This window comes from Schistocerca piceifrons, chromosome 7 (assembly GCF_021461385.2).
Source record: "Schistocerca piceifrons isolate TAMUIC-IGC-003096 chromosome 7, iqSchPice1.1, whole genome shotgun sequence".
Classification (NCBI taxonomy): domain Eukaryota; kingdom Metazoa; phylum Arthropoda; class Insecta; order Orthoptera; family Acrididae; genus Schistocerca; species Schistocerca piceifrons.
The window spans coordinates 390419582-390446291 of record NC_060144.1 but is presented as its reverse complement, the minus strand read 5'-3'; the positions used below and the strand labels follow the sequence as shown (position 1 = coordinate 390446291).

Genomic DNA, 26710 nt, shown 5'->3' with positions numbered 1-26710 from the left:
TAGCTAACTGTTGCAAATAGAACAGTTTTGATTTTCTCTGTGGTTTCCATTTAGCGACCTATCGTTCCTTACTTTCTGAATAGCCCTCGCATTAACGTTAATAGATAACGAGAAATAAATACTGCCAAATAACCATAGGAGTAAACCACCACCTGTACCGCGAAATTCTTCTAAATGTGTTGCGATTAAAAGGAACAGAATCTCGAGAGCATCCTTGCGTTGACAACAGAACTAGTGCCTGAAACGGGGCGGCTGCCTCCATATCCCCAGAAAGTCACTTCAGCTCGGAATGAGTATACGCTTATATGTGTAGGTGCTGCATTCCTCCCCACTTTGCACCAACCAACAAGGGTGTTCCCATGAGACGGAGCATTCCAGTATCACAGTAAGGGTTGTTGTCAAGAATGATGGATCACTTGTGTCTGTGCAGGTTACGGGTTTTGGTACGTACTGGCAACAAAGACGGACCCGTCAGCGGATGTGACGCCGGTCATGACGGGGACTTGGTTGTAGCGGCCCTCCATGAGAATGCTGATCGGTGACTCAGTAACCACTGCCGACGCTGACGGTGGCTCAATAACGGGTTGCCACGCCACGGGGCTGAGACGTCGTTTTTCCTGTAACAAACGGACATGCACAAATTATGGTCAGTTTTCTCGTAGATTGCAAGTATGCAGCACTCAGTGACCCAGAAGAACCACACCCAGGTACTGCAGGGATGCAGATGGTAATTTAATGGCATAAAAATCCATTTCATAATTAGTGTGAACTACTGTAGTTCAGATCTTGGCAGTAGTCATGTTCAATAACAGTGATGCAATTTTTCAAGATTTCAGTATGCGACGGAAAACTTTACCCGCCCATGCACTTGAATAAAATATTTCATTTCTACATGAAGGTTTGGCACATTCCTTAGACGTCTATTCACCTGTTAGGACTAATAACGATGGTGTTGCACGCAGGACCTGAAGAAACGGTTAGGAATATAATCTAAATATTGTGCTAAATTAAAATGACGAACACGTCTTCATATCGAAAAAATGTCTTAATGGTAATGGAACGGATTTAACACGAAATGGAAGGTCCGAAAATAGTCCCCAGCAGCCTAAATTGATCACGATCATCAGAATCACACAGGAACTGAGAGAGGAATAAATATTTTAACGAGAAGGAATATAGCAAATAAATTTGATGTGTAGCAAAGTCAAAATAAAAGAGAGGTTCAAGCGTCGGGCTAAAATTCAGGGTGAAAGGGTGTCAAAGTTAAGATTAGCTGATGACTTTGTTACCCTCAGTGACAGTTTCGAAGAATTATAGGACCTGTTGAATAGAATGAAAGTATAATTAGAACAAAATATGGATTGAAGGCAAATCGAAGAAAGACGAAAGTAATGAGAAGTAGGAGAAATGAGAACAGCGAGAGACTTAACATCGGAGTTGGTGAGACAAAGTACATGAAGTTAAGAAATTCTGTGACCTAGCTCGCAAAATAATCGTGGTCTTAATTTGAGAAAGAAATTTTCCAGAATGTGCGTCTGGAGCACAGCATTGTATGGCAGTGAGGCATGGACTATGGGAAAACCTGGACAGAAGAGACTCGATGCATTTGAGGCAGAAGAGAATCGAAGCATTTGAGATATGGTGCTACAGAAGAATTTTAAAAATTAGGTGGACTGAAAAGGTAAGCAATGAGAATGAGGAAGTTCTCTGGGGAATCAGCAAGGAAAGGAATATATGAAAAACACTAACAATAAAAAGGGACTAGCTGATATAACATCTCTTAACATATCAAGAAATATCTTCCATGGTACTATAAGGCGCTATAGAGGGCAAAAACTGTATAGGAAGACAGAGACTGGGATACGTCCCGCAAAAAACTGAAGAAGTAGGTTGCTAGTGCTACTCTGAGATGAAAAGTTTAGCACAGGAAATCGTGGACGGACCGTGTCAAACCAGTCAGTACACAGCTGGCCAAAAAAAGAAAAAAAAGTGTTCGCTTGGAAACAGAACATTACTGAAAAGCTCTATCAGTGAACAATAATTGCAATCAGTAACACCGTCATTCAATTTAGTTCTACTGTGAACCTTGCAACTAGGATATGTGAATGTTGTGAGACCAGTATTGATGATATCTTTGTAGACAAATCTAAAAAAAGGCATATCACAAAACCAATAGCAAATGGGCTATCTGATCATTACATGCAGAATCACGTGTTAAATGTTGAAACTTGTTATGATTAAAAATCTATTAAATTGAGTACAGGAGGGTAATAAATCAGTCAAAAATTGAGAAATTCAAGAAATTCCTCTAAGACATGAATGGATAGATGTTTACGATACTTCTGACTCAAATGGCAAATACAAAGCATTCATTAATAAGTTACTTCCACTTTTGAAAAATTATTTTCACTTAAAGGTAATTAAAACCACACAAGTGAAAAAAATAAACAATGGATTACACAATGAATAGAGATGTGGGACAAAAATGAGACTGTATCTACTCTCTGTAACAGCTTTAATGTTAGCATTGTAATGTGTTACAAAGAATACTGCAAAATATTGAAGCAAATAATCCAGAATTTGAAGCAGCTTTGTTACGAGAAAAAGATAATTACATCAGGTAACAAAATAAAAACTATGTGGGACATAGGGTGCCAAAAAAGAAGTGGAAAATATAGCTCTAAAAATAAATGAGACATTAGTATCAAGTGCATCTAGTGATGCAAACCTCTTAAACAAGTACTTTATTTCTGTTACTGACAGCTTGGTCTTGTCAGGTTAGGTGAAAAGTACAATGGAGTATCTGAGACCAGTCTTCAAAAATATTTTCATTAAAATGGGACTGATACTCAAGCCTCCCAAAGAAGTAGCATTCATCATAAAATCCTTAAAATTTAAGTATTCTGGTGGGTATCATAACATATCAACAAAGTTAATCAAAGAGTGCTCATGTGAGTTGCATTCTATCTTAAGTTATTTGTATAATCAGTCTCTTATCAGTGGAACATTTCCAGACAGGCTAAAATATGCTGAAATTGAGCCTCTTTACAAGAAGTAAGATAGAGAGATACCATCAAACCATCGACCAATTTAACTTTTGCCAGTTTTTTCAAAAATATTTGAAAACGTTGTGTTCAGCATCTCCTTAAGCCCTGACTATAAATAATATATTGTCCTAGTCACAGGTTGTGTCTTTTAAGTATTCTGGTCCAGAGAAATCTATTTACACTTACAGTGAGAATGTACTTAATTCATTAGATAATAAATTAGAGGCTACTGTCATTTTCAGTGACTGGTCAAAAGCCTTTGACTGTGTGAATCACAGCATTGTCGTAAGTAAATTAGAATATTATAATTTCACTGGCAATGCTGCGAAATGAGTCTTATCTGACAAACAGGAGTAAAAGGGTGTCATTGCGAAATACCTGTGCAGTACGCAGCCAGTCTTCATCTATTTGGGTATTAATTACGTGTGGTGTTCCTCAAGATTCCATCTCGCGTCCATTGCTTTTTGTTGTGGATATTAATGACCTCTCATCTGTTACATTGCCAGATAGTAAGTTTATTTTGTTTGTAGATGATACAAACATTGCAGTAAGTAGCGAGTCAAGAATATATTTAGAAATGGCTGCTATTCAAATGCTCACGGACATTAATAAGTGGTTTAAAGCTAGTTCACTGTTATTAAACATTGAAAGGAACCGCTATATGCAGTTCAGAACCAGTAACAGATTTTTTTCCCACATGCGTAAACATATGAAGACATGCAGATCGAAGAGGTTGACAATGTTATATTTCTGAGATTGCAGCTCGATAATAAATCCAGTTGGGAAAGGCATACCACAAATTGCTGAAGCACCTGAACAAGTCTGTATTTGCAGTGAGAATGATGTCAGATGTAGGGCATATAAATATAAAAAGCTTGCATACTTTCTTTACTTTCATTCTGTTATGCCATGTGCGATCATATTCTGGGTTACTCATCAAACTGATAAAAAGTTTTCAGCGTGCAAAAGAGTGTAAAAACAATCATTTGTGATGTAAATTCAAGAACATGATGTAGACCGTTGTTCAAGGACTCTATTCTAACATCTGCTTCTCAGTATATTTATACCTCAATCAATTTTGTTGCGAGCAATATATCTCTATTTGCAACCAGTAGATCAATACATACTATCAATACTATGCATACGAAACATCTACAAAAAGACCTACAACTACGTCCTTTGGTCCAACAAGGGTTCCATTACTAAAGAACACGCATTTTCAATAAATTGCCAGCAGCGATTAAAAACTTGGTTTCAGGTAAAGCATGGCGTAAATGGAGTTTAAAAGACTTTTTGACAGGCAATTCTTCTACTCTATAGATAGATATCTTAAGGACTGTTAGACCAGCCTACGTAAAAAGGTCTGTTTGATTTATTTCTGACAGCACTTGGATACAACAGTCCAGATTAGATATTTTGTGTATGATTAATTTATTAAAAATACATAACAGTGTCTCATTCTGACAGTGTATTAATTCTGTAAAAATTAGCAACTCTAGTTTATTGTATCTATTTTGACAGTTTCCTGACAAATGATCAGGGAGCAAGGATTATATTCAAATGTTTCATGTTTTTTATGTTATACTTTCTGACATGTTCCACACCCACGAGAATCATCTGAATTTTGGATCTATGGAACGAAAACTGAATCTAATCTAATCCAACACATCAGTATCGTTCGAGGCAAAAATAAGAGACGCTACACAACAGTAATTAAACCGGAAGCATGATATGGATCTGAATAACTAACACTGAATAAAAGAGGTGAACAAGAGGAACTGGAAAATAAGAAAGGGAAACAATCAGAAAAATCTTAAGATCACAGAAGAACAAAGGTAATAACTGGACGAAGAGGAGAAATTAAGATCCCAAAAACCAAAACCTGGGAGTGTGATATCAAATGAACAGAAATAGTCCATCAGCAAAAACATGAAGAAGTTCTGGGAAGATAAGATGAAAAAGACAATATCTCAGTCCTTGAATCTAAGCGTTCCATAAATGGCCAAATTCTATTTTTTTAAAAATGGTCTGCCTACGTAACTGAGTGGTCAGTGCAAGTGGACACCATATGGAGGACCTGGGATAGATTTTCGATTCCCAGTACTGCCAACGATTTTTCCTTAGTGGGAGGACTGGCCCGCAGTGCACTCCATGTTATGATGCCAGTTGAGGAGCTACCTGAATGAGAAGTAGCAGCTCTGTCTGTTAAGTTGGCGAGACGGCAGGTACAGCAGTATGCTGACCACATGCAGCTCCACGCTGCATCCGCATGACGCCGAATGGCAGAAGGTGACACGGTGGCCGACCGAAATCCCTAGGACCTCCAAGGTCTAGACTAGGAGCTAGTTTTACATGTATAATACGCCCAAGAACCAAAAGGGAATAATAAAAATGAAAGAACAAGAACGAAGTAAGACATGGATAAAGTCTTTCGCCTGTACTGTTCGATGTACACATCGAAGAAGCAACGATAGAAATGAAAGCTCAAGGGTGAGATGATATAAATGATAAGACTCGCTGATGAAATTGTTACCCCCAACGAAAATTAAAAATAATTACAAGACGCAGTGAACAGCGTAAACAGTCTAATGCGTACAGAATATAGATTAAGAGTGAGAGTGGGATGATATAAAGAGCGAGATGATATAAATGATAAGATTCCCTGATGAAATTGTTATTCTCGGTGAAAATGAAAAATAATTGAAAACTCGCTAAACAACACGAACAGTCTAATGCGTACAGAATATGGATTAAGAATAAACACATGAAACACGAAAATATTGACGTTAGTCGCAACGAGATTAGTGAGAAACTTAACATCGAAACTGGTGAAATAGGAAGTAGACTAAGTTAAGGAATCCTGTTACCTTGGAAGCAAAGCAACACGTGGCGGACGAAGCAAGGACGACATAAAAAGTATATTAACAAAGTGGGAATACCTGACGAAGAGAACTCTGCTAGTATCAAAAATCGGCCTTAGCCTGAGGAAGAAGTGTCTGATGATGTACGTTTGGAGCACAGCACTATGTGCTAGTGAATCATGGACTGTGGAGAAAGCAGAACAGAGTAAAATCCAAGCGTATGAAATTTGGTGCTCTATACGGATATTAAAAATTAGGTAGACTGACGGAGAATGTGGAAGTTGTCCGAAAACTCAGCGAAGAAAGGAATATATGGAAAACACAATAGAAGAAGTGACAGGATGATAGGACATGTGTGTTAAGACATCAGAGAGAAAAAAATAGCGTGCTGAATGTTCAACAGGCAAAACCCCGTCGCAACGAACTCACGAAATCAGAGAGGGCACGCGAGTCGTCGACGGTGAGGTCTTCGTGGTTGGCTGTCCTTAGGAAGGCAGCGAGGCGTTCGTCCTCTTCTGCTGCTGTGAGGTTGCCGGTCTGGAAACCGAGCGCAGCCGCCAGGCGGTACGCCTTCTCTCGAGGCACCGGCTCCACCGTCCAGTTGGCGGACGCCTGGCCGCTCTCGATGATCACCCCGCTGAACAGGCCTGCGGACAAGCAACACATCTCGCTAACAAATTGTTTCGAAATGCAATGCAAAATTTTCAAGAGTCTGGGATTCCAGCCCGAATTTCCTGCTCGTCGCGATTAGTTGCCTTAACCATTATGTTAAACACTCCTCCACGCCTGACTAACTTTTACTGTCACAATTGTTTCCATCAATGGTATAAAAACACTATCATCATCTTTTCTTCTAGGTAGTATGTGGGAATCAATGGAGAACTGGGGCTCATCTTGCAGCAAAGGATACATATATAAAAAGTAATAATCCAGTGTTCGGCAAAAAGATGGTCTCTCACTATTGCTGCTTAACTAGGCGCTAGAAAAAAGATCAGAAAGTGAAACATGAAGACCCGCAGCGAAATTCAGTTGAGAACAAAAAACCACAGACCAAATTGCCTGACCTCCCCCCGTGAACCATGGACCTTGCCGTTGGTGGGGAAGCTTGCGTGCCTCAGCGATACAGATAGCCGTACCGTAGGTGCAACCACAACGGAGGGGTATCTGTTGAGAGACCAGACAAACGCGTGGTTCCTGAAGAGGGACAGCAGCCTTTTCAGTAGTTGCAGGGGCAACAGTCTGGATGATTGACTGACCTGGCCTTGTAACACTAACGAAAACAGCCTTGCTGTGCTGGTACTGGGAACGGCTGAAAGCAAGGGGAAACTACAGCCGTAATTTTTCCCGAGGGCATGCAGCTTTACTGTATGGTTAAATGATGATGGCGTCCTCTTGGGTAAAATATTCCGGAGGTAAGATAGTCCCCCATTCGGATCTCCGGACGGGGACAAGAGGATGTCGTTATCAGGAGAAAGAAAACTGGCGTTCTACGGATCGGAGCGTGGAATATCAGATCCCTTAATCAGGCAGGTAGGTTAGAAAATTTAAAAAGGGAAATGGACAGGTTAAAGTTAGATATAGTGGGAATTAGTGAAGTTCGGTGGCAGGAGGAACAAGACTTTTGGTCAGGCGAATACAGGATTACAAATACAAAATCAAATAGGGGTAATGCAGGAGTAGGTTTAATAATGAATAAAAAATAGGTTTGCGGGTAAGCTACTACAAACAGCATAGTGAACGAATTGTTGTAGCCAAGATAGACACGAAGCCCACTCCTACTACAGTAGTATAAGTTTATATGCCAACTATCTCTGCAGATGACGAAGAAATTGAAGAAATATATGATGAAATCCAAGAAATTATTCAGATAGTGAAGGGAGACGAAAATTTATTAGTGATGAGTGACTGGAATTCGGTAGTAGGAAAAGGGAGAGAAGGAAACGTAGTAGGTGAATATGGATTGGGGCTAAGAAATGAAAGAGGAAGCCGCCTGGTAGAATTTTGCACAGAGCATAAGTTAATCATAGCTATCACTTGGTTCAAGAATCATAAAAGAAAGCTGTATACATGGAAGAATCCTGGAGATACTGACAGGTTTCAGATAGATTATGTAGTGGTAAGACAGAGATTTAGGAACCAGGTTTTAAATTGTAAGACATTTCCAGGGGCAGATGTAAACTCTGACCACAATCTATTGCTTATGAACTGTAGATTAGAACTGAAGAAACTGCAAGAAGGTGGGAATTTAAGGAGATGGGACCTGGATAAACTGAAAGAACCAGAGGTTGTAGAGAGTTTCAGGGAGACCATAAGGGAACAATTGAGAGGAATGGGGGAAAGAAATACAGTAGAAGAGGAATGGTTAGCTCTGAGTGATGAAATGGTGAAGGCAGCAGAGGATCAAGTAGATAAAAAGACAAGGGCTAGTAGAACTCCTTGGGTAACCGAAGAAATATTGAATTTAATTGACGAAAGGAGAAAATATAAAAAATGCAGTAAATGAAGCAGGCAAAAATGAATGCAAACGTCTCAAAAATCAGATCGACAGGAAGTGTAAAATGGCTAAGCAGGGATGGCTAGAGGACAAATGTAAGGATGTAGAGGCTTATCTCACTAGGGGTAAGATAGATACTGCCTACTGGAAAATTAAAGAGACCTTGGGAGAAAAGAGATCCACTTGTATGAATATCAAGAGCTCAGATGGAAACCCAGTCCTAAGCAAAGAAGGGAAAGGAGAAAGGTGGAAGGAGTATATAGAGGGTCTATACAAGGGCGATGTACTTGAGGACAATATTATGGAAATGGAAGAGGATGTAGATGAAGATGAAATGGGAGATATGATACTGCGTGAAGAGTTTGACAGAGCACAGAAAGATCTGAGTCGAAACAAGACCCTGGGAATAGACAACATTCCATTAGAACTACTGACGGCCTTGGGAGAGCCAGTCCTGACAAAACTCTACTATCTGCTGAGCAAGATGTATGAGACAGGCGAAGTACCCTCAGACTTCAAGAAGAATATAATAATTCCAATCCCAAAGAAAGCAGGTGTTGACAGATGTGAAAATTGCCGAACAATCAGTTTAATAAGCCACAGCTGCAAAATACTAACACGAATTCTTTACAGAGGAATGGAAAAACTAGTAGAAGCCGACCTCGGGGAAGATAAGTTTGGATTCCGTAGAAATACTGGAACACATGAGGCAATACTGACCCTACGACGTATCTTAGAAGCTACATTAAGGAAAGGAAAACCTACGTTTCTAGCATTTGTAGACTTAGAGAAAGCGTTTGACAATGTTGACTGGAATACTCTCTTTCAAATTCTGAAGGTGGCAGGGGTAAAATACAGAGAGCGAAAGGCTATTTACAATTTGTACAGAAACCAGATGGCAGTTATAAGAGTCGAGTGACATGAAATGGAAGCAGTGGTTGGGAAGGGAGTGAGACAGGATTTTAGCCTTTCCCCGATGTAATTCATTCCTTATATTGAGCAAGCAGTGAAGGAAACAAAAGAGAACTGTATGATTAAACAAAATAAAAATTCGGAGTAGGTTTTAAAATCCATGGAGAAGTAATAAAAACTTCGAGGTTTGCCGATTACATTGTAATTCTGTCAGAGACAGCAAAAGACTTAGAAGAGCAGTTGAATGGAATGGATAGTGTCTTGAAAGGAGGATATAAGATGAACATCAACAAAAGCAAAACGAGGATAATGGAATGTAGTCGAATTAAGTCGGGTGATGCTGAGGGAATTAGATTAGGAAATGAGACACTTAAAGTGGTAAAGGAGTTTTGCTATTTGGGGAGCAAAATAACTGATGATGGTCGAAGTAGAGAGGATATCAAATGTAGACTGGAGATGGCAAGTAAAGCGTTTCTGAAGAAGAGTAATTTGTTAACATCGAATATAGATTTAAGTGTCAGGAAGTCATTTCTTAAGGTATTTGTGTGGAGTGTAACCATGTATGGAAGTGAAACATGGATGATAAATAGTTTGGACGAGAAGATAATAGAAGTTTTCGAAATGTGGTGCTATAGAAGAATGCAGAAGATTAAGTGGGTGGATCACATAACTAATGAGGAGGTGTTGAATAGAATTGGGGAGAAGAGAAGTTTGTGGCACAACTTGACTAGAAGATGGGATCGGTTGGTAGTACATGTTCTGATTCATCAAGGATGGCCAATTTAGTATTAGAGGGCAGCGTAGAGGGTGAAATTCGTAGAGGGAGACCAAGAGATGAATACACTAAGTAGATTCAAAAGGATGTAGGTTGCAGTAGGTACTGGGAGATGAAGAAGTTTCCACAGGATAGAGTAGCATGGAGAGCTGCATCAAACCAGTCTCAGGACTGAAGACCACAACAACAACATGGCCTACTAGTCGACACCTGAGAAGAAGCCAAAAAACAGGCCCACAAATAAGAAAAAAAAAGCAGAAACGTCTCGAACTCTTATTCAAAACCACCAAAATAATGGAAAACACAAAAACGAACCGTAACATTTTAATATGGGTAAAAGAATAACACAAATCACTAAAGAATTTGAACATCTTTAAGGATGGGTCAGCTGGAGGAAAAAGAAATGGGATCTACAAGAAAAAGTTGAACTGCCCTTTCTGCTCACTAAAAACACGTATAACAACAAGTCCCTCTCATTCAGTGCAAAAATATCCGCCTCCGGTAGCTGAGTGGTCAGCGCGACAGAAGTCAATCCTAAAGGCCCGGGTTGGATTCCCGGCTGAGTCGGAGATTTTCTCCGCTCAGGGACTGGGTGTTGTGTTGTCCTAATCATCATCATTTCATTCCCATCGATGCGAAAGTCGCCGAAGTGCCGTGAAATCGAAAGACTTGTACCCGGCGAACGGCCTACCCGACAGGAGGCCCTAGTCACACGACATTCTTTCTTTTTTTTAGTGCAAAAATAAGACATTTAAACACGGTAACCAACAGGAAGCCCTGCATGCAGCCGAAACACTATCCATCACCAATCATGGGCCAGTTGAAAGGTTGGAGGTCAAACCAAGGAAGACACAAAGAAAAATCTTATCCCCTTAATTCCATCATAATAAACTAATCTACATCAGAAATAAAAACGTTTACCAAACAACTGGAAAAAGTTTAAGGAAACAAAGGAGATAAAAAAACACTCCAAATCACACAGAACATACTCTCTTATATAAAAAAGACAGTAAGGAGAAGTTCCAACTCATAGGAACGATCCAATCTCTGAAGAAGAAAGGAAAGCAATATCAGAATGAAAGATACAATACTGTGCCAAAAGGCACAGAACACTAAAAAGTGGTTGATCTAACGTACTCCAAAGTCGAATGAAACGAAAGAAGGAAAAGAAGTGAATGGTCTAATGGGAACTAAATCAATGAAGGTCCTATGTACTGAACATTTAGTGACAAAAATTCGTTTACAGGTAGAAGTATTCAGAAATGATTTGTGGAAGCGTAAGTGACAATGAATGTTTGAGGGTCGCCTCTTGGTATGCTTAGACGGTTAATGTGACTGCTAATGATGAGCCAGACTATGTGTACAATGGTTTTATTTGCAATTCCATGTGTCAATAAATGACTGACAGCTTCGGATACGACTGATAGTTGCACATTTGAGCTGATAACAGGGAGACCAAGTATTATTTAATGCGATTAAGAACAAGATCTTTAGCATGTGAGTATATGGTTCAAATGGCTCTGAGCACTATGGGACTCAACATCTATGGTCATCAGTCCCCTAGAACTGAAAACTACTTAAACCTAACTAACCTAAGGACATCACACACATCCATGCCCGAGGCAGGATTCGAACCTGCTACCGTAGCAGTCGCGCGGTTCCGGACCGAGCGCCTAGAACCGCTAGACCACCGCGGCCGGCCATGTGAGTATAAAGGAATTCACTGGAGATGTGCCATGACAAGACTCAGACACTGAATTTGTCCTTGCAGCCATATCCATTTGAGCCATCCATATGTTTCGTGGACGATCCAGATTTTCAGTTTGCTAGGACCTCGCAAATTTTTCAATTTCAATTTTTTTTAAATCTAGGTAAGCATACAATTTTTAGAAGAAACGACTAATAGTATATGCTCTTTACTCTCAACTTAATTTTGCATCAAGACAGATTAGATGAAAATATGATGAAAACACTTTCACCAAAGATCATAATGACATTCTGAACACTACTAGAGGCGAACCGCACATGAATATAATTTTCGTCTTGTATTGTGAGTTCACTAATCACCGTCCACCTGAAATTAATTTTAATTATGAACATTACATAACGTAAAGAGTAAATGCACTGGGAACTGGGTGCAAGAACTCAAAGAGCCTTAAACAGACCTCTGAATGAGGTGCAGTTACCTATTTTCTGCTTGAAATCTCCTGGCAAATCAAAACTGTGTGCCGCAGAGAGACTAGAGATCGAGGCCTTTGCCTGTCGCGGGCGAGTGCTCTACCAACTGAGTTACCCAAGCATGGCTTTCTACAAGGCCTCACAGGTTTACTTCCACCAGTACGTCGTATTCGTACCTTAGTTGGTAGCTCAGTCTGTAGAGCACTTGCTCCTGAGAGTCAAAGATCCCAAGTGCGAGTTTCAGTCGAGCACACAAACCTGCTAGAGCTGCTGAGTAAAAATTTAGTTCTGAATATCTTCTGCTCATATACGCAGAATAAATACTTTGGAGTAATGCATTTTTTGTTTATCTATTTCCAATATGTTGCATTACAATATATGTAATACTACATGCACGTAATGTGTGTGTGTGTGTGTGTGTGTGTGTGTGTGTGTGTAGGGTGTAGGGTGGGTGGGTGGGTGTGTGCGTATGGAGTGTAATGTTTGTGTTGTGTGATGATGACGATAATGATGAGAGAAGAGAAAGGGTAAAACCTGGTCCGGCGCATAGCCTTCTCCTTGTGAATAGCATCAAGGACGCCGCCAAGCTTAACGTCCCCATCCTATGGACGCATCACTATCAACAGAGTCACATGCTCTCACTTCATGAGACACTGTGGAGAGGTTTGATATTTAAACCAGGACACTGATGCAAAGTCTGATGTTCATGAAACTTACGCCTCCAATTCTCCTTCCCTTCCTGGCCATATACTGACAGTGAAAGTTTTTTCGACCAGCAGTTCTCGAATCGGCTTACTGCCAGGTAGAGTGCCACTGCACAAGCGTGAGTTAGCGACCTCGGCAATTTAAGTGCAATGTTCCAAATTCTAACATGTGCATTAAGACTCTAAATCTCTACACCAGTCACAAGAAGATAATAGCATCAAACGTATTCTATTTGTTTCTTGTAAAGTATGAAGTGTTTTGTAACTGAGATACTATCATCATTTTTACTGTAATTCCGCTGGGAGGACAGTTACTGTTGTATTATTGACTGTACCTATCTGGAAACAAAATTTTTTACAGTCGCAATAGCTATGTATTATTGAAAAGTTAAGTATAAAAATATCTGACTCTAAGTTGTTAATCAGAAGTAAATACCTAATTACTAGGTACACCCCATACTGCAGTTAAACAGTTATTCATTAAAAAATTCCCCAGTATGTATGTACTCCAATCTTCTTTTAGTCCGTGTCATCCTTCCCCCATCCATTTCCTCCTTCCCCCCCCCCCCTCTGTCCTTCGTCTCCTTCCCCTCTCTGTCCACCTCCTTCACCCTGACACATTGTCGATATCCTCCTCCTCCCTCTCTTTGTCCAATTCCTCCTCTGTCGTCTCTCTGTCCATCTCCTCCATCTTCTCACTGTCTATCTCCTCCTCCCTCCTCTCAATATCTATCTCCTCCTCACCCCTTTCTGTGTCCATCTCCTCCTTCCCCTTCTTCGTCCAGCTCCTCCTTCCCTTCTCTCTCCTTGTCATCACCCCACCCCACTAGAAGACTAGCAACACACCATCTAACTTTTGGAAAAATATCATCGACACAATTCTGAAGACTGTAAGAGCTGACAATTGTGAGAATTATCGCACAATCAGCTTAACAGATCACGCATCCAAGTTGAGAACAAGAATAATATACAGGTGAACAGAAAAGAAAATTGAGGATGTGTGACATATGATCAGTTTGGCTTTAGGAAAGATAAAAGCACCAGAGGGGCAATTCTGACGTTGCAGTCGACAATGGCAGTAAGACTAAAGAAAAATCAAGACACGTTCATAGGATTTGTCGACCTGGAAAAGGCGCTCGACAATGTAATATGATGCAAGATGTTCGTAATTGTGGGAAAAAGAGGGGTAAGCTATAGGGAGAGGTTGGTAATATACAATATGTACAAAAGCCAAGAGGGAATAATAAGAGTGGACGACCAAGAATGAAGTGCTAGGATTAAATAAGGTGTAAGACAGGGATGTAGTCTTTCACCCTTACTGTTCAATGTGTACATCGAAGAAGCAATTATGGAAATGAAAGAAAGATCCAGGAGTGGAATTAAAATTCAAGGTGAAAGGACACCAATGATACGATTCGATGGTTACATTACTATCCTGAGTGAAAGTGAAAGAAATACATGATCTTCTGAATGGAATGATCTAATGAGTACACAATACGGATTGAGAGTAAATTGAAGAAAGACGAAATTAGTGATAGGTATCTGTGATGAGAACAGTGAGAAATTTAACATCAGGATTAATGGTCACGAAGTACATGAAGTTAAGGAATTCTACTACCTAGACAGCAAAACAACCAATCATGGACGGGGCAAGAACATCAAAAGCAGACTAGAACTGGCAAAAAGGGAATTCCTGACCAAGAGAAGTCTGCTAGTGTCAAACATAGGGCATAATCTGAGGTGGAAATTTCTGAGAATGTACCTCGTAGCAATGTATGGCAGTGAAACACGGACTGTGGGAAAACAGGAACAGAATAAAATTAAAGCATTTGAGATTTGGTGCTACAGAGGAATGATGAAAATTAGGTGGACTGATATGATAAGGAATGACGAGGTTTTGCGCAGAATCGAAGAAGAATATAGAGAACATTGACGGGGAGAAGGGACAGGATGATAGGAGATGTGTTAAGATATCAGGGAGTGACTTCCGTGCTACTAGAGAGAGTTTTAGAGGGCAAAAACTGTAGAGGAAGACAGAATGGATTACATCCAGCAAATGATTGAGGACTTAGGTTGCAAGTGCTGCTCTGAGATGAAGAGGTTGGCACAGGAGAGGAAATCGTGAGGGCCCGTATCAAACCAGTCCGACGTCTCAAAAGAAAAAAAAAGAAAAAAAGCTAATATGAGTACCAGGGGCTCAGGATGAACTGTTTACCAGTAGCTTTGCCCGCTTTCCAACGTATTTGTACACATATTTGACCTGTAACTCCAGCAAATTTCTTCCTGCAGTTTCATTTTCACGCTGCTCGATGTTTATGACGTCGTGTCACCTGAATTATGTGTCGTACAGCCATAATTCTTTGTAAATATATTCACCTGGATACTGTCTGCGAAATCTGTTGCGAATAGAGTTAGTAGCAAGGAAGTAATAAATTTATACGCCACACGAGATGCGGCATGACGTCATATTGCCTGTATTATGTGTTGTACAATGATATAATTTTGCTGGTAAATTCAGTGGTATATGTGAATAGTGAAAAAACTGTGTCGCGAATACGATTAATAGTAAAGGAGTAATAAATTAATATGTCATGTCAAATGCGCAGTTTTACTGCATGAAAAGCGAAAATGTTAGGTGATAAGCTTTTATCCTTTCATCGTTTTGTGGCAGCTGTCAGCGAGAAAAGGTTTACGTGTAAAGTTTTTTGTTGCAAGTCAGTAAGTGCTCCCGTTCTCAAGTACTGGATGAATAAACTACGAGTGTTCACGCGTCGTGGGCTACAACCTTTTTTCACCCCAACTCCCACATCCCCTTTGACAGGTAGGTATACATAACAGCAGCCCAAGTTTAATTTGCGCTATAAGCTACCTCCATTCCAAAGTTCATCCAAATCCGTCCATCCACCTCAGCGTGAAGGAGTAACAAACACAAACTCGCACGCTCACAGACAGTAGCAGTTATAATATACAAAGATAATGACAAAATTCAGTCACAGTAAACTTTAAAAATAGTATTCAAATTTGGCATCTGCTCCTGCTGATAATGCCATGGCACCTAATTTTGCGGAAACAAACGTGCTGGAAGTTAGGAAACTGGTTATGGCGGCGGCTGACAGGACATGCCAGCGTCGTGTTTGTTGGAAAAACCCTCTGGTTTCCGAACAGCGATGTCAAGGCGGCCGCCATTTTACGACTCTTGCACGTTTGCTAGCTTAGAAGCCTGACATGCTGATATTCTGCCACATATAGACACTTAGACCTTTGCTTGTATAGTCTCTTTCTCGTTTTACCCTCTTTTCAAATATGAAGTGCTCTGTTGACGTTTCTGGCTTAAGTACAGTTTTGCTTGGTTTAGCAAGAACCAAGATCTCTTAGAACTCTCGCTGTTGATACAGTGTGGCGCTTTCCTCCTAGATTGCGAAATCATACTTTATACGCTGGGCCGGGCCGCTAAAGGGGCGACCAGCCTATCTCAAGCGCATCATCATGGTCGACCAGTTTCTGAAATTATGGCAGCAGCAGCAGCTGCAGATACAGCAGCAGCATCAACTACAGCAACAGCATGCTGAGCTTGTGCAAGTGTCGCCTCGACAGCAACTGCGGCAAAAGGCGCCACGCACCGACTCCAGCACCCTCCGTCCCCCTCTGCTTTTGGACCTTTCCATGTAGGCACGGAGCATGGAACAACTACCTGAAACGTTTTATTGTCTACTCCAAAGTAAAGAAAGTTTGTAATTCTGTAGATATGAGTACACTCCGCCTTTCTTCCAGCTCATTTCTGTATACTTTGTTGCAAAAGTTTCGTCCGCGCTTCATTAAAAATTCCGAGAGTTGTCTACGGTGTTGACTGCGCCCCTTGAGTGTAAATAGTATGTTGTGGCAGTGCTACTTAAGTTAAATCACTGAAAAAAACGGGTTAACGAGTCGTACGTTGAATGGATAGCGGAGTTTTAGGGCAGTCTTAGAGCGTAAGTTTGATTGTACTATGGAGTATTTTAACACGGATACCATTATCCACGACGTAATTATTAGATTAGTTCCAGGTAAGTTGTTTCGAGAGAAGGACTTAGAGTCGTCTGCCTCGACTCTATCTAATGTGGTACAGTTTTAACGGTCGTACAAGCAGTCTGCGGCGGGCCAGGAATCTTTTATTGCGGAAGCACATTGTGATTCTTTCCTTAGTAAGTCGTCAGACGACACAGAAAGGCCCCTTCCCTGGGGTCCGACGTGCACGCGTCTACTTTCGTTGTTTAAAAGCCTTCTCGCCGCCGTCCTGTTAAACAGCTTAATCAGTGATACCACGAATCAGTTTTCCCAGCCGTTCGACCAGCCCTCACGGAAACTGAGCATTTCCTGTGGAGGTACGGTAGGCGGGAACAGCCACCCTCCCTTGGCGTCGAGTAGTTCCTTAGATTGTAGGGCTTGCCCCGGTTGCCATACCCAACATAAATGGAGTATGTGTGCCCATTTAAATAAAGTTTGTTTTTCCGCGCCAATCTCGCATATCTGGCAAACGGATCATTAGCCTGTGCTACAATTGTCTATTTTTGGACGCTCAGCACCGTTTCATCTTGGAACTGCGGCTTCGTCTTCGTTGATGAGTTTGGCTATGCATTATGAACTGGTTAGCCGTCCGTTACAAACAGTTACAAAACAATCGTTTCCTATAGGCTAGTCGCCAACGAATTATGTTCAGGACTCAACCGATTAAGGCGGCAAAATATAAGGATGTGGAGCCATAAGTAACATTATTCTTCCTCGGGACTGAATGTTTTTGGATTTGACGCTTCTACTGCATTAGATTTTCTTGTTGTTGATCACTTTGATTAAGTGTCGCCCATTATTCGTTTTGCAGTCTCATAAACAGTTGTTTCAGCCAACTTTGAGTAAAGCTAGGGAATTCCTGGCCCACATGCTGCTTAAGCCGACTGCGACTCCTATGCCTCGCCGTGTTCGCTGTGTGCCATTTGTTGTGAGTGATAAGCAGAGAGCGAATGGCTATTTACAGCTCGCACAGTAACCAGACGGCTGTTATAAGCGGCAAGAGCCACGAAAGGCAAGTAGTGGTTCAGAAGAGTGTGAGACAGGGTTGTAGCCTATCGTCAATATTATTCAGTTCGTACACGAGGCAAGCAGAAAGGAAACAAAAGAAAAATTTGGAGTCTGAATTAAAGCATAGGGGGAAGAAATACAAACTCTGAGGTTTGTCGACGATATTTTAATCTGTCACAGACCGCAAAGGACTCGGAAGAGTAGCTGACTGGAATGGACAGTGTCTTCAAAGAAGGAGAGCTAAATCAGATGATGCTGAGGGAATTAGAGTAGGAAACGAGGCACTTAAAGAAGTAGAAGAGTTTTGTTATTTGGGCAGCAGCATAACTGATGACACCCGAAGTAGAGAGGATGTAAAATGTAGACTTTAAATGGCAAGGAAAGATTTTCTGAAGAAAAGAAATATCTTAACATCAAGTACAGATTTAACTCTATTTCTGAAAGCATTTGGAGTATAGCCGTGTGTGGAAGTGAAACGTGCGTAATTAACACTTTATACACGACGAGAATAGAAACTTTTAAATGGTGTGCTACAGAAGAATGCTGAAGACAAGGTCGGTACATCGCATAGCTAATCAAGAGGAACTTGATACAACTGGAGAGAAAAGAATTTTGTGGCTCAACCTAAATAGAAGAAGGGATCGGCTGATAAGACACATTTTGAGACATCTAGGGATCACCAATTTAGTACAGGAAGGAAGTGTGACGCGTAAAAATTGTAGAGAGTGACGAATAAATGAATGCAGTAAGCAGACTGAGAAAGATTTAGATTGCAGCAGTCATTCAGAGAGAAAGAGGCTTGAACAAAATAGAGTTGCGTGAAGAGATGCATCAAAGCTTTCTTCTGACTGAAGGCCACACCACCACCACAACAACAACACAAGACATGTAGTTATTACATTTGCAATGACGTTAGTATGTGCAGACCGATAGTATGATGAATAGGTCACTGATGAAAAAGTCATTAGTAAAGGACTAGATGCAAGATGACCTTATCATTTCAATCTTACGCGTTTCGGACATTGCCATCATCAGATATCCTGGAACATCATGTTTCACATAGATACAAAAGTTGCATATTGTAATGGTAACAATCATTCTCCTACCGGTATGAGATTCATGCTTTGAAACCCATACCCCAAATAATAACAAGATTAAATGATGACTGTCCTTGTGCTCGGGTTGTGTGGCATGCTTGTCGCTGCTCACTTGCGGTACGGACATGCGAGGGAATTCTTGTGCTGGGATGCAATGGTGGCTACCAAACGTTGAGATGGATCAATTTCTAGGCGTATCTTATCACTGGATCCAGTACGATGGTAGGAGCCGTTATTACTAGTATGATAACAATGAAATTGTAATTACAGAGCTAAGATGGCAATCGCTGCTGCATCAACACTACGCATCTGGTGACGTTGTGACCATGCTCTGCAAGCCAATGTAGCCTTCGATAGACCTGTGCAACTTCAACCAAGTCACAAATACGATCAATAAAAATGGGTTAAATATTGTTTTTTCGATTCCGTCCACGATTCATATTGCTGTTCCTCTGTTCTGAGTGTTGCTAATTGAAGTACCGAGCAGAGTAACTCAGCTTAAAGATAATTTTTTATCGTGCTTACTTGTTATTGTTATGAACATTATTGTGAAATCAGTGGTGAAATAAGCGTAGTTTAAAGTATTAACGTATTTGAATGTTAAAATGGAACGTAACAGCTCAAATGGCCTGTACTTTTCAACTACATAGTGAATATATTATCTATACATACCCTTGCGATAAACTGTTTCATAATTCAGAAGCGTTTTTGTGATATAATCAACCTCTGAACCAATTTTTAGCAAAAATCAAAAACTGCTGTGTGTGTGAACCCTCCAATTCATAAGGTTTAAGCAAAACACCATGTATGCATTCTTACATTTATAGCTAAAGCAGATACATGCAGTATAATTACTCTCTAGTGTCTTGGCTGTCTTTCCGCAGCAATCAGTTAACAATAAGACAGTATGCTGGCTACTCTCTGCATTTATATATTTTTAAGCCAAAATGGTTGATGTTTTTTGTGATTCTGCAAACAGAGTACAGATCAAAGTACGCTATGCTGGGAGAAAATCCTGATTCAAAAAGAGCTTACAGCGACCTAAAACAAAACACAAAAAGCGTAAAAAGTAACCAATCATTAAATTGAATCATGTATTTGAGATTTCGGCTCCAAAAGCTGAGGGAATGAAAGAATGTAAAGCAACTGAACTCTGCTATGAAGTTATTTCCAACTTTCATCATCACGGGAAATCATTAGCTAAAATGGATCAAGATAAGTTTGTGTTAAAATTTCTTAATATTTCTTCGCCTCAGCGCAGGGTAGTGGACACATAGAATGCAAAAAGGAAGAAAACAGTGAGAGTGAAGTATACCATTAAAAAAGAAGAGTGGTGAAGTAGTGCCTGTTTGTGCTGCCGCTTTCCAACTAGTGTCTGACATGTCAAAGGACAGTTTATCCTGTCTAGTAAGCAGGTTTCATGAAGGAGGAAGATTTTCAAAGGAAAGGAGAGGGCTGCACAAAGTCGCCGCGCGGTTTGAGGCGCCATGTCACGGATTGCGCTGTCCCTCCAACCGGAGGTTCGAGTCCTCCTTCGGGCATGGGTATGTATGTTGTTCTTAGCATAAGTTAGTTTGTGTTTAAGTCTAGGGACCGATGACCTCATCAGTTTGTTCCCTTAGGAATTCACACACATTTGAACATTTTTTTGAAAGGATAGGAGGCAACACAACATAAAAGGATCATAAGAAGTTTCACAACTTTCCCATTAAGAATGATATAAAAAATATATAAATGCAGAGAGAGCCACCATGGAATTGAAGTCTACGAGAAGTTATTTAACTGCAGATTTCATATTCAATAGAACGTTCAAAAGATTCTGTGAAGAGAGGAGACTTTCAAGACCGAAACAATGCTCCTTACCAAAATATATGCATATATTTTACAAACATTTCAATATATCATTCGGGACACCTCGTACCGATACCTCTTCCACTTTTAAGATTGGTTTAATGGGAATAACAGCAGAAACAAGTCTGGAGAAGAAGACTGGACCACTAACTGAACACAGATTATATACAAGTGGTGTAAAGTGGTTTTATGATATAATGAAGGAAGATAATCTGTCATTAAGATTTGTGTTGACATACAGCGAAACCACCCCATCCCAAAACTATCAGTCAGTGACGATTTCTATGGTAGACAAGTATGGTTATACAATTTGTGCATCATGATCTACACTAAGGAGCAAAAAAAGGAAAGAATCGTTTTTTACACCTCGTTGGAGACAACATAGATATCATTTCTACTATAGTATTATGCTACTGTTTCTGTTATTCTTGCTTGTACTTTCAATAAAAGCAAAAACTCTAAATTTTAAGAACATGTTATGTATGCTAATGTATGCAAAAATATGAACGCAGCTGCATAATAACACCACAGTGCATAAAAAGACTACCTGCGGAAAAAAATACACAGAATTAAAGAAGGCAACATAAGTGATGCCAGCAATAATTATAAGCACTTTGACAAAAAATTCACTTGTTAATACACTGCTATAAAATTAAATTCTAGTATATTTCATTACAGCACTTTATTAATGTCAGTAAGATCTAGGTAAAAATTCAAATACTCGAACTTCTGTAGCTTTGTGAAAATAGAAAACTCATTTTATGAAAAACTGTATGTCTTGCGTTTATCGAGTTTTGAAGGAACGCTCCTCGTGGGTATTTGACACATGTACTTAAGAAGTTAGGGTCACGTGCTAGGATATGAACAGAGGACGGTACTGTATAGCGAAACAGATATTTGACAAAGGACAAAGAGGTATTATTTCAATATCATAATTTTTATAAAGGAATGCATGTGTATATGATGTGTGAAGCTGCTGACACGAACGTGAATCTGTGGGATTCGTTTTATACAACGCAAATTGTTAGATTCCTGTGGATATCTTTGTTGACCACCGTTTCCCAGGAACCCGTTTTATTATTTTCAGCATTGCGGTTCTACATATAAAACTTCCCCTATGTTAGGAAAAGCTGTTTCGAATTTGTGCGAGAAACTAAATTGAGTGCTCCCCCTGCAGTTTGATAAGTTAATTCATCTTGTTCCTCTATATAATCTGAGACCCTTGAGGGTTGCATTAAGCTTACATTAAATCGCAGCTAATAAAATGCGTATTTGTTCAGGTTGTGTTCTATAGCTTTGATAAAAAAAGTAGTTTCATGCATGCTGAAATCTATATTATTTATATGGACATAGCATAAAGATTTTAGCAGAGTTTTGTGGTGTATACAAAAATTTAAATGCATTCCACGGCACATTAAGCTATTCTAGGAGCGGTTAGACTCACAGTTGTCCGATCAGCACATTCGGACGAATTTTATGAGGACTATAATGTGTCTGCGCAATGGAATTTCGTTCCGTGGGGTTTGGGTTTTCATTTGTTGTCGTGAGGTGGCGGTAATCACTTCCATTGACCTTTATATGCGAAATGGGATTCAGTCACATTATTTTATCTTCCTTCTGGAAGGCATTTTATTTTATTTATTTTTTTTACAAAATAACGCTTGTGAATGTGTTTCTGCCACATTCAAATAAGCTGTATAATAATTTCTGGATATAATCATCAGTTTATAGAAATTATGAAATTCTGCCGTCCGAAGTGGCCGTGCGGTTCTAGGCGCTGCAGTCTGGAACCGCGAGACCGCTACGGTCGCAGGTTCGAGTCCTGCCTCGGGCATGGATGTGTGTGATGTCCTTAGGTTAGTTAGGTGTAACTAGTTCCAAGTTCTAGGGGACTAATGACCTCAGAAGTTGAGTCCCATAGTGCTCAGATCCATTTGCCATTTTTGAAATTCTGAAAAGGCTACTTCGTTTCAACAAAATTAATGCTTGCACATCTGAAAACATGTTACCAACATACTAAAATTCGAATTATAGCTCAATTGTTTAAAAGGAATTTTTTTTTCTAAACCATCGATGTGGATCTATGAATCGTATAATCACATACAGATATGAAACTTTCTGGCAGATTAAAACTGTGTGCCCGACCGAGACTCGAACTCGGGACCTTTGCCTTTCGCGGGAAAGTGCTCTACCATCTGAGCTACCGAAGCACGACTCACGCCGGGTCCTCACAGCTTTACTTCTGCCAGTATCTCGTCTCCTACCTTCCAAACTTTACAGAAGCTCAGAAGGATACTGCGGAGACATGGCTTAGCCACAGCCTGGGGGATGTTTCCAGAATGAATGAAGTTTCATATCAGCGCACACTCCGCTGCAGAGAGAAAATTTGACTCTGGAAACATCCCCCGGGCTGTTGCTAAGCCATGTCTCCACGGTATCCTTTCTTTCAGGAGTGCTAGTTCTGCAAGGTTCGCAGGAGTGCTTCTGTAAAGTTTGGAAGGTAGGAGACGAGATACTGGCAGAAGTAAAGCTGTGAGGAGCGGGCGTGAGTCGTGCTTCGGCAGCTCAGATGGTTGCCGGCACGATAGCTCAGCGTGTTCGGTCAGAGGGTTAGAAGCCCTCTGTAATAACAAAACTGAGTAAATAGATCAACGACGAACTTGAAAGGGTGTCATGGGACGTTCGCCCCGAACAAATGGAACGAACAATAAATAACAAAATGAGATTAAAAAAAAAAAAAAAGATGGTAGAGCGCTTGCCCGCGAAGGGCAAAGGTCCCGAGTTCAAGTCTCGGTCGGGCACACAGTTTTAATTGAAAACAAATAAACAATGTATTTGGGGAAACTGAAGGAAATAATGTATAAGGAAAAAATCATCAGGTACACTTGCAACATCCTAAAATCGAGATCAGATTGGGACAATAATAGAAACTCCAAATCATCTGCATACAATGAACTTCTGTAAGGGCCAGCGATACAAAAGCTACGGTAAATAAAAATATGTACTACTTCTTGTTCTCAAATATTTCTAAAACGTTGCAACATACTCATTATTTGGAGTAATTTGCAATTAGATTCGCATTTTAAATATTCAGTTGAGAATGGTAATAGGCTTACAAGCCAGACATGGTATAGCGATTCTTGCAACTTTCTATATATCGTTTCGGGCGGTATGGTTAAAATGAGCTGAAGCACTACAAGAAAAACTGGTATGTTGTCAAGGGGTGACGCTTACATAGAGAACACAGGTAGGAACTGAGTTTTGCAGCTGTCAATTAGCCACATACAACAGAACTCCAACAACTGTCTTGAACGTATATGCGGATGAGGAGATGCACTTACCTTTGGCAGCCGGCGAGAGGAGCATGTGTGACGTGGAGGCTCCACCTGCGCTCTCCCCAAAAACAGTGACCTTGTCAGGGTCGCCGCCGAAGGCAGCAATGTTGCGTTGCACCCATTGCAGGGCCATGACTTGGTCCTTGAGGCCCGCATTGCCAGGGATGTCGTCGTTCTGCAGGCTCAGGAATCCTAGAGGTCATAAGCAAAGGTGCTATTATCATTGTAAGTCACCTACTCTTTTTTGTAATCACTCGAAGAAAGCGTGTCATCCGAAAAATGTCCTGAATATGTTCCCCTCTTTACATAAAACTTCAACCAAACAAATAATTTATAACACAATCTGACCAAATTTCATGAACATATTCAAGAGTATCGAGTGTTTTCTTTGAGTAAAAGTAACAAATGCGGGGCACAAATGAATACTTGAGTGAAACAGTCACTTCTAGCAATTTCATAATCTGATCCAGAGAACGTGTAATTGATTAATCGTATACGTAGATCATGTTTAATGAGCGTGCGTGGTTCCATCTGATAGCCTAACACCTTTCCACACAAAACCTGAAATGTATAACAACCACATCGAAACACAATCTGATAAGCAGCAAACGGTCTACGAATCTGCGCACCACCATTTATCTTCCGAGCTGTAAAGCATGCAATCAATGGAAGAAAAGTTTCTGCTCACTGAAATTTTGAAAAGTTTATGCTGACTGCAGTTTAGCTTCCCACTGAACAACGTTACTGCTGAAGGCAGAATTCTTATTGAAGATGAGGCTTTCAAGTAAGTGCAGATAGAGAAATGAATAGTAAGACACGTAGGTTCTCACATATTTGGACATGAATTTCATAGGTGATACGAGTATGAAAATAACTCATGGACTCTTCAGGCAACCTTATGGGTATTGAGAGTCAGTCTACACCCAGCAACACAGGAAAGATAACTGTCTGAACATGATCACGCGACATGCAAGACCGCCATATAAGCCGGCCGGAGTGGCCGAGCGGTTCTAGGCGCTACACTCTGGAACCGCGCGACCGCTGCGATCGCAGGTTCGAATCCTGCCTCGGGCATGGGTGTTTGTGATGTCCTTAGGTTAGTTAGGTTTAAGTAGTTCTAAGTTCTAGGGGACTGATGAGCACAGCAGTTAAGTCCCATAGTGCTCAGAGCCATTTGAACCATTTTTGAACCGCCATATAAACAAGAAAAGAACTAAGAATAATCCCATGACTGGGTGTTGTGTGATGTCCTTAGGTTAGTTAGGTTTACGTAGTTCTAAGTTCTAGGGGACTGATGGCCATAGATGTTAACTCCCATAGTGCTCAGAGCCATTTGAATCATTTAAGAAAAATTCCAGATGCATCAGGAAATCCTGAGCACATTTAAATAAACGATAATGTGATACAGTCAATATGCCTACCGTAAAGATGAACTAATGAAAATTTGTTTTTGTACCACATACATGTAAAGCTAACGTACTCACTGAACAATCTAAGTCACGTTTGAATAGAAGCAAAAGAACCTTTAAACACATGAAAAGACAGTGAGGTGACAACATCGTGTCGAACCTCTTTTAGCCTGGCGTACTGCAGCAACCCGAAATGTCATGAACTTAACATGTCGTTGAAGTCCTCTGCAGAAATATTAAGCCATGTTGCATCTATAGCAGTTTACAATTGCGGAAGTGTTGCCGCTGCAGGATTTTGTGCACGAACTGACCTCCCTATTATGTACCATAAATGTTCGAAGGGATTCGTGTCGGGCGATGTGGGTCACCAAATCATTCGCTCGAATTGTCCGGAATGTTCTTCAAACCAATCGCGAACAATTGTGGCCCAATGACAGAGAGTATTGTCACCCATAACATAAAGACCACGAATGGCTGCAAACGGCCTCCAAGTAGCCTAATATGAGCATTTCCAGTCAATGATCGGTTCAGTTGGACCAGAGGACACAGTTCACACCATTATGGAGCCACCACCGGCTTCTATTGACAAATTAGATCCATGGCTTCGTGTGGTCTGTGCCACAATAGAGCCCTACCATCAGCTCAAACGAACTGAAATCGGGACTCATCTGACCAGGCCACGGTTTTCCAGTCGTCTGGTCACCAGCCGAGGAGATGCGCTCCAGGCGATGTAGTGCTGTCAGCAGAGGCACTCGGGTTGATCGTCTGCTGTCGTACCCCACTAAAACCAGATTTCGTCTCACTAACCTAACGAATACGTTCATCATACGTCCGACATTCATATCTGCGGTTATTTCACGCATTGTTGCTTGTCTGTTGGCAGTGGCGTTAGCACTGGCAACTCTATGGAAACGCCGCTGCTCTAAGGCTGTCGGCCACTGCGTTGTCCGTGGTGAGAGGGAATGCCCGAAATTTGGTACTGTCGGCACAGTCTT

General features: G+C 40.7%; 1 protein-coding gene across 1 annotated transcript in view; it reads right to left on the bottom strand.

Moving 5' to 3' along the window:
• LOC124805728 (juvenile hormone esterase-like) overlaps positions 1–26710 on the bottom strand; it is a 94545-nt gene that overhangs the window by 10797 nt on the left and 57038 nt on the right. The window contains exons 4-6 of the mRNA XM_047266299.1: positions 24313–24498; positions 6338–6555; positions 452–617 (exon numbers count right to left, since the gene is read on the bottom strand). Coding sequence (XP_047122255.1) covers positions 452–617; positions 6338–6555; positions 24313–24498 — 570 coding nt within the window. The remainder of the gene's footprint in view (positions 1–451; positions 618–6337; positions 6556–24312; positions 24499–26710) is intronic.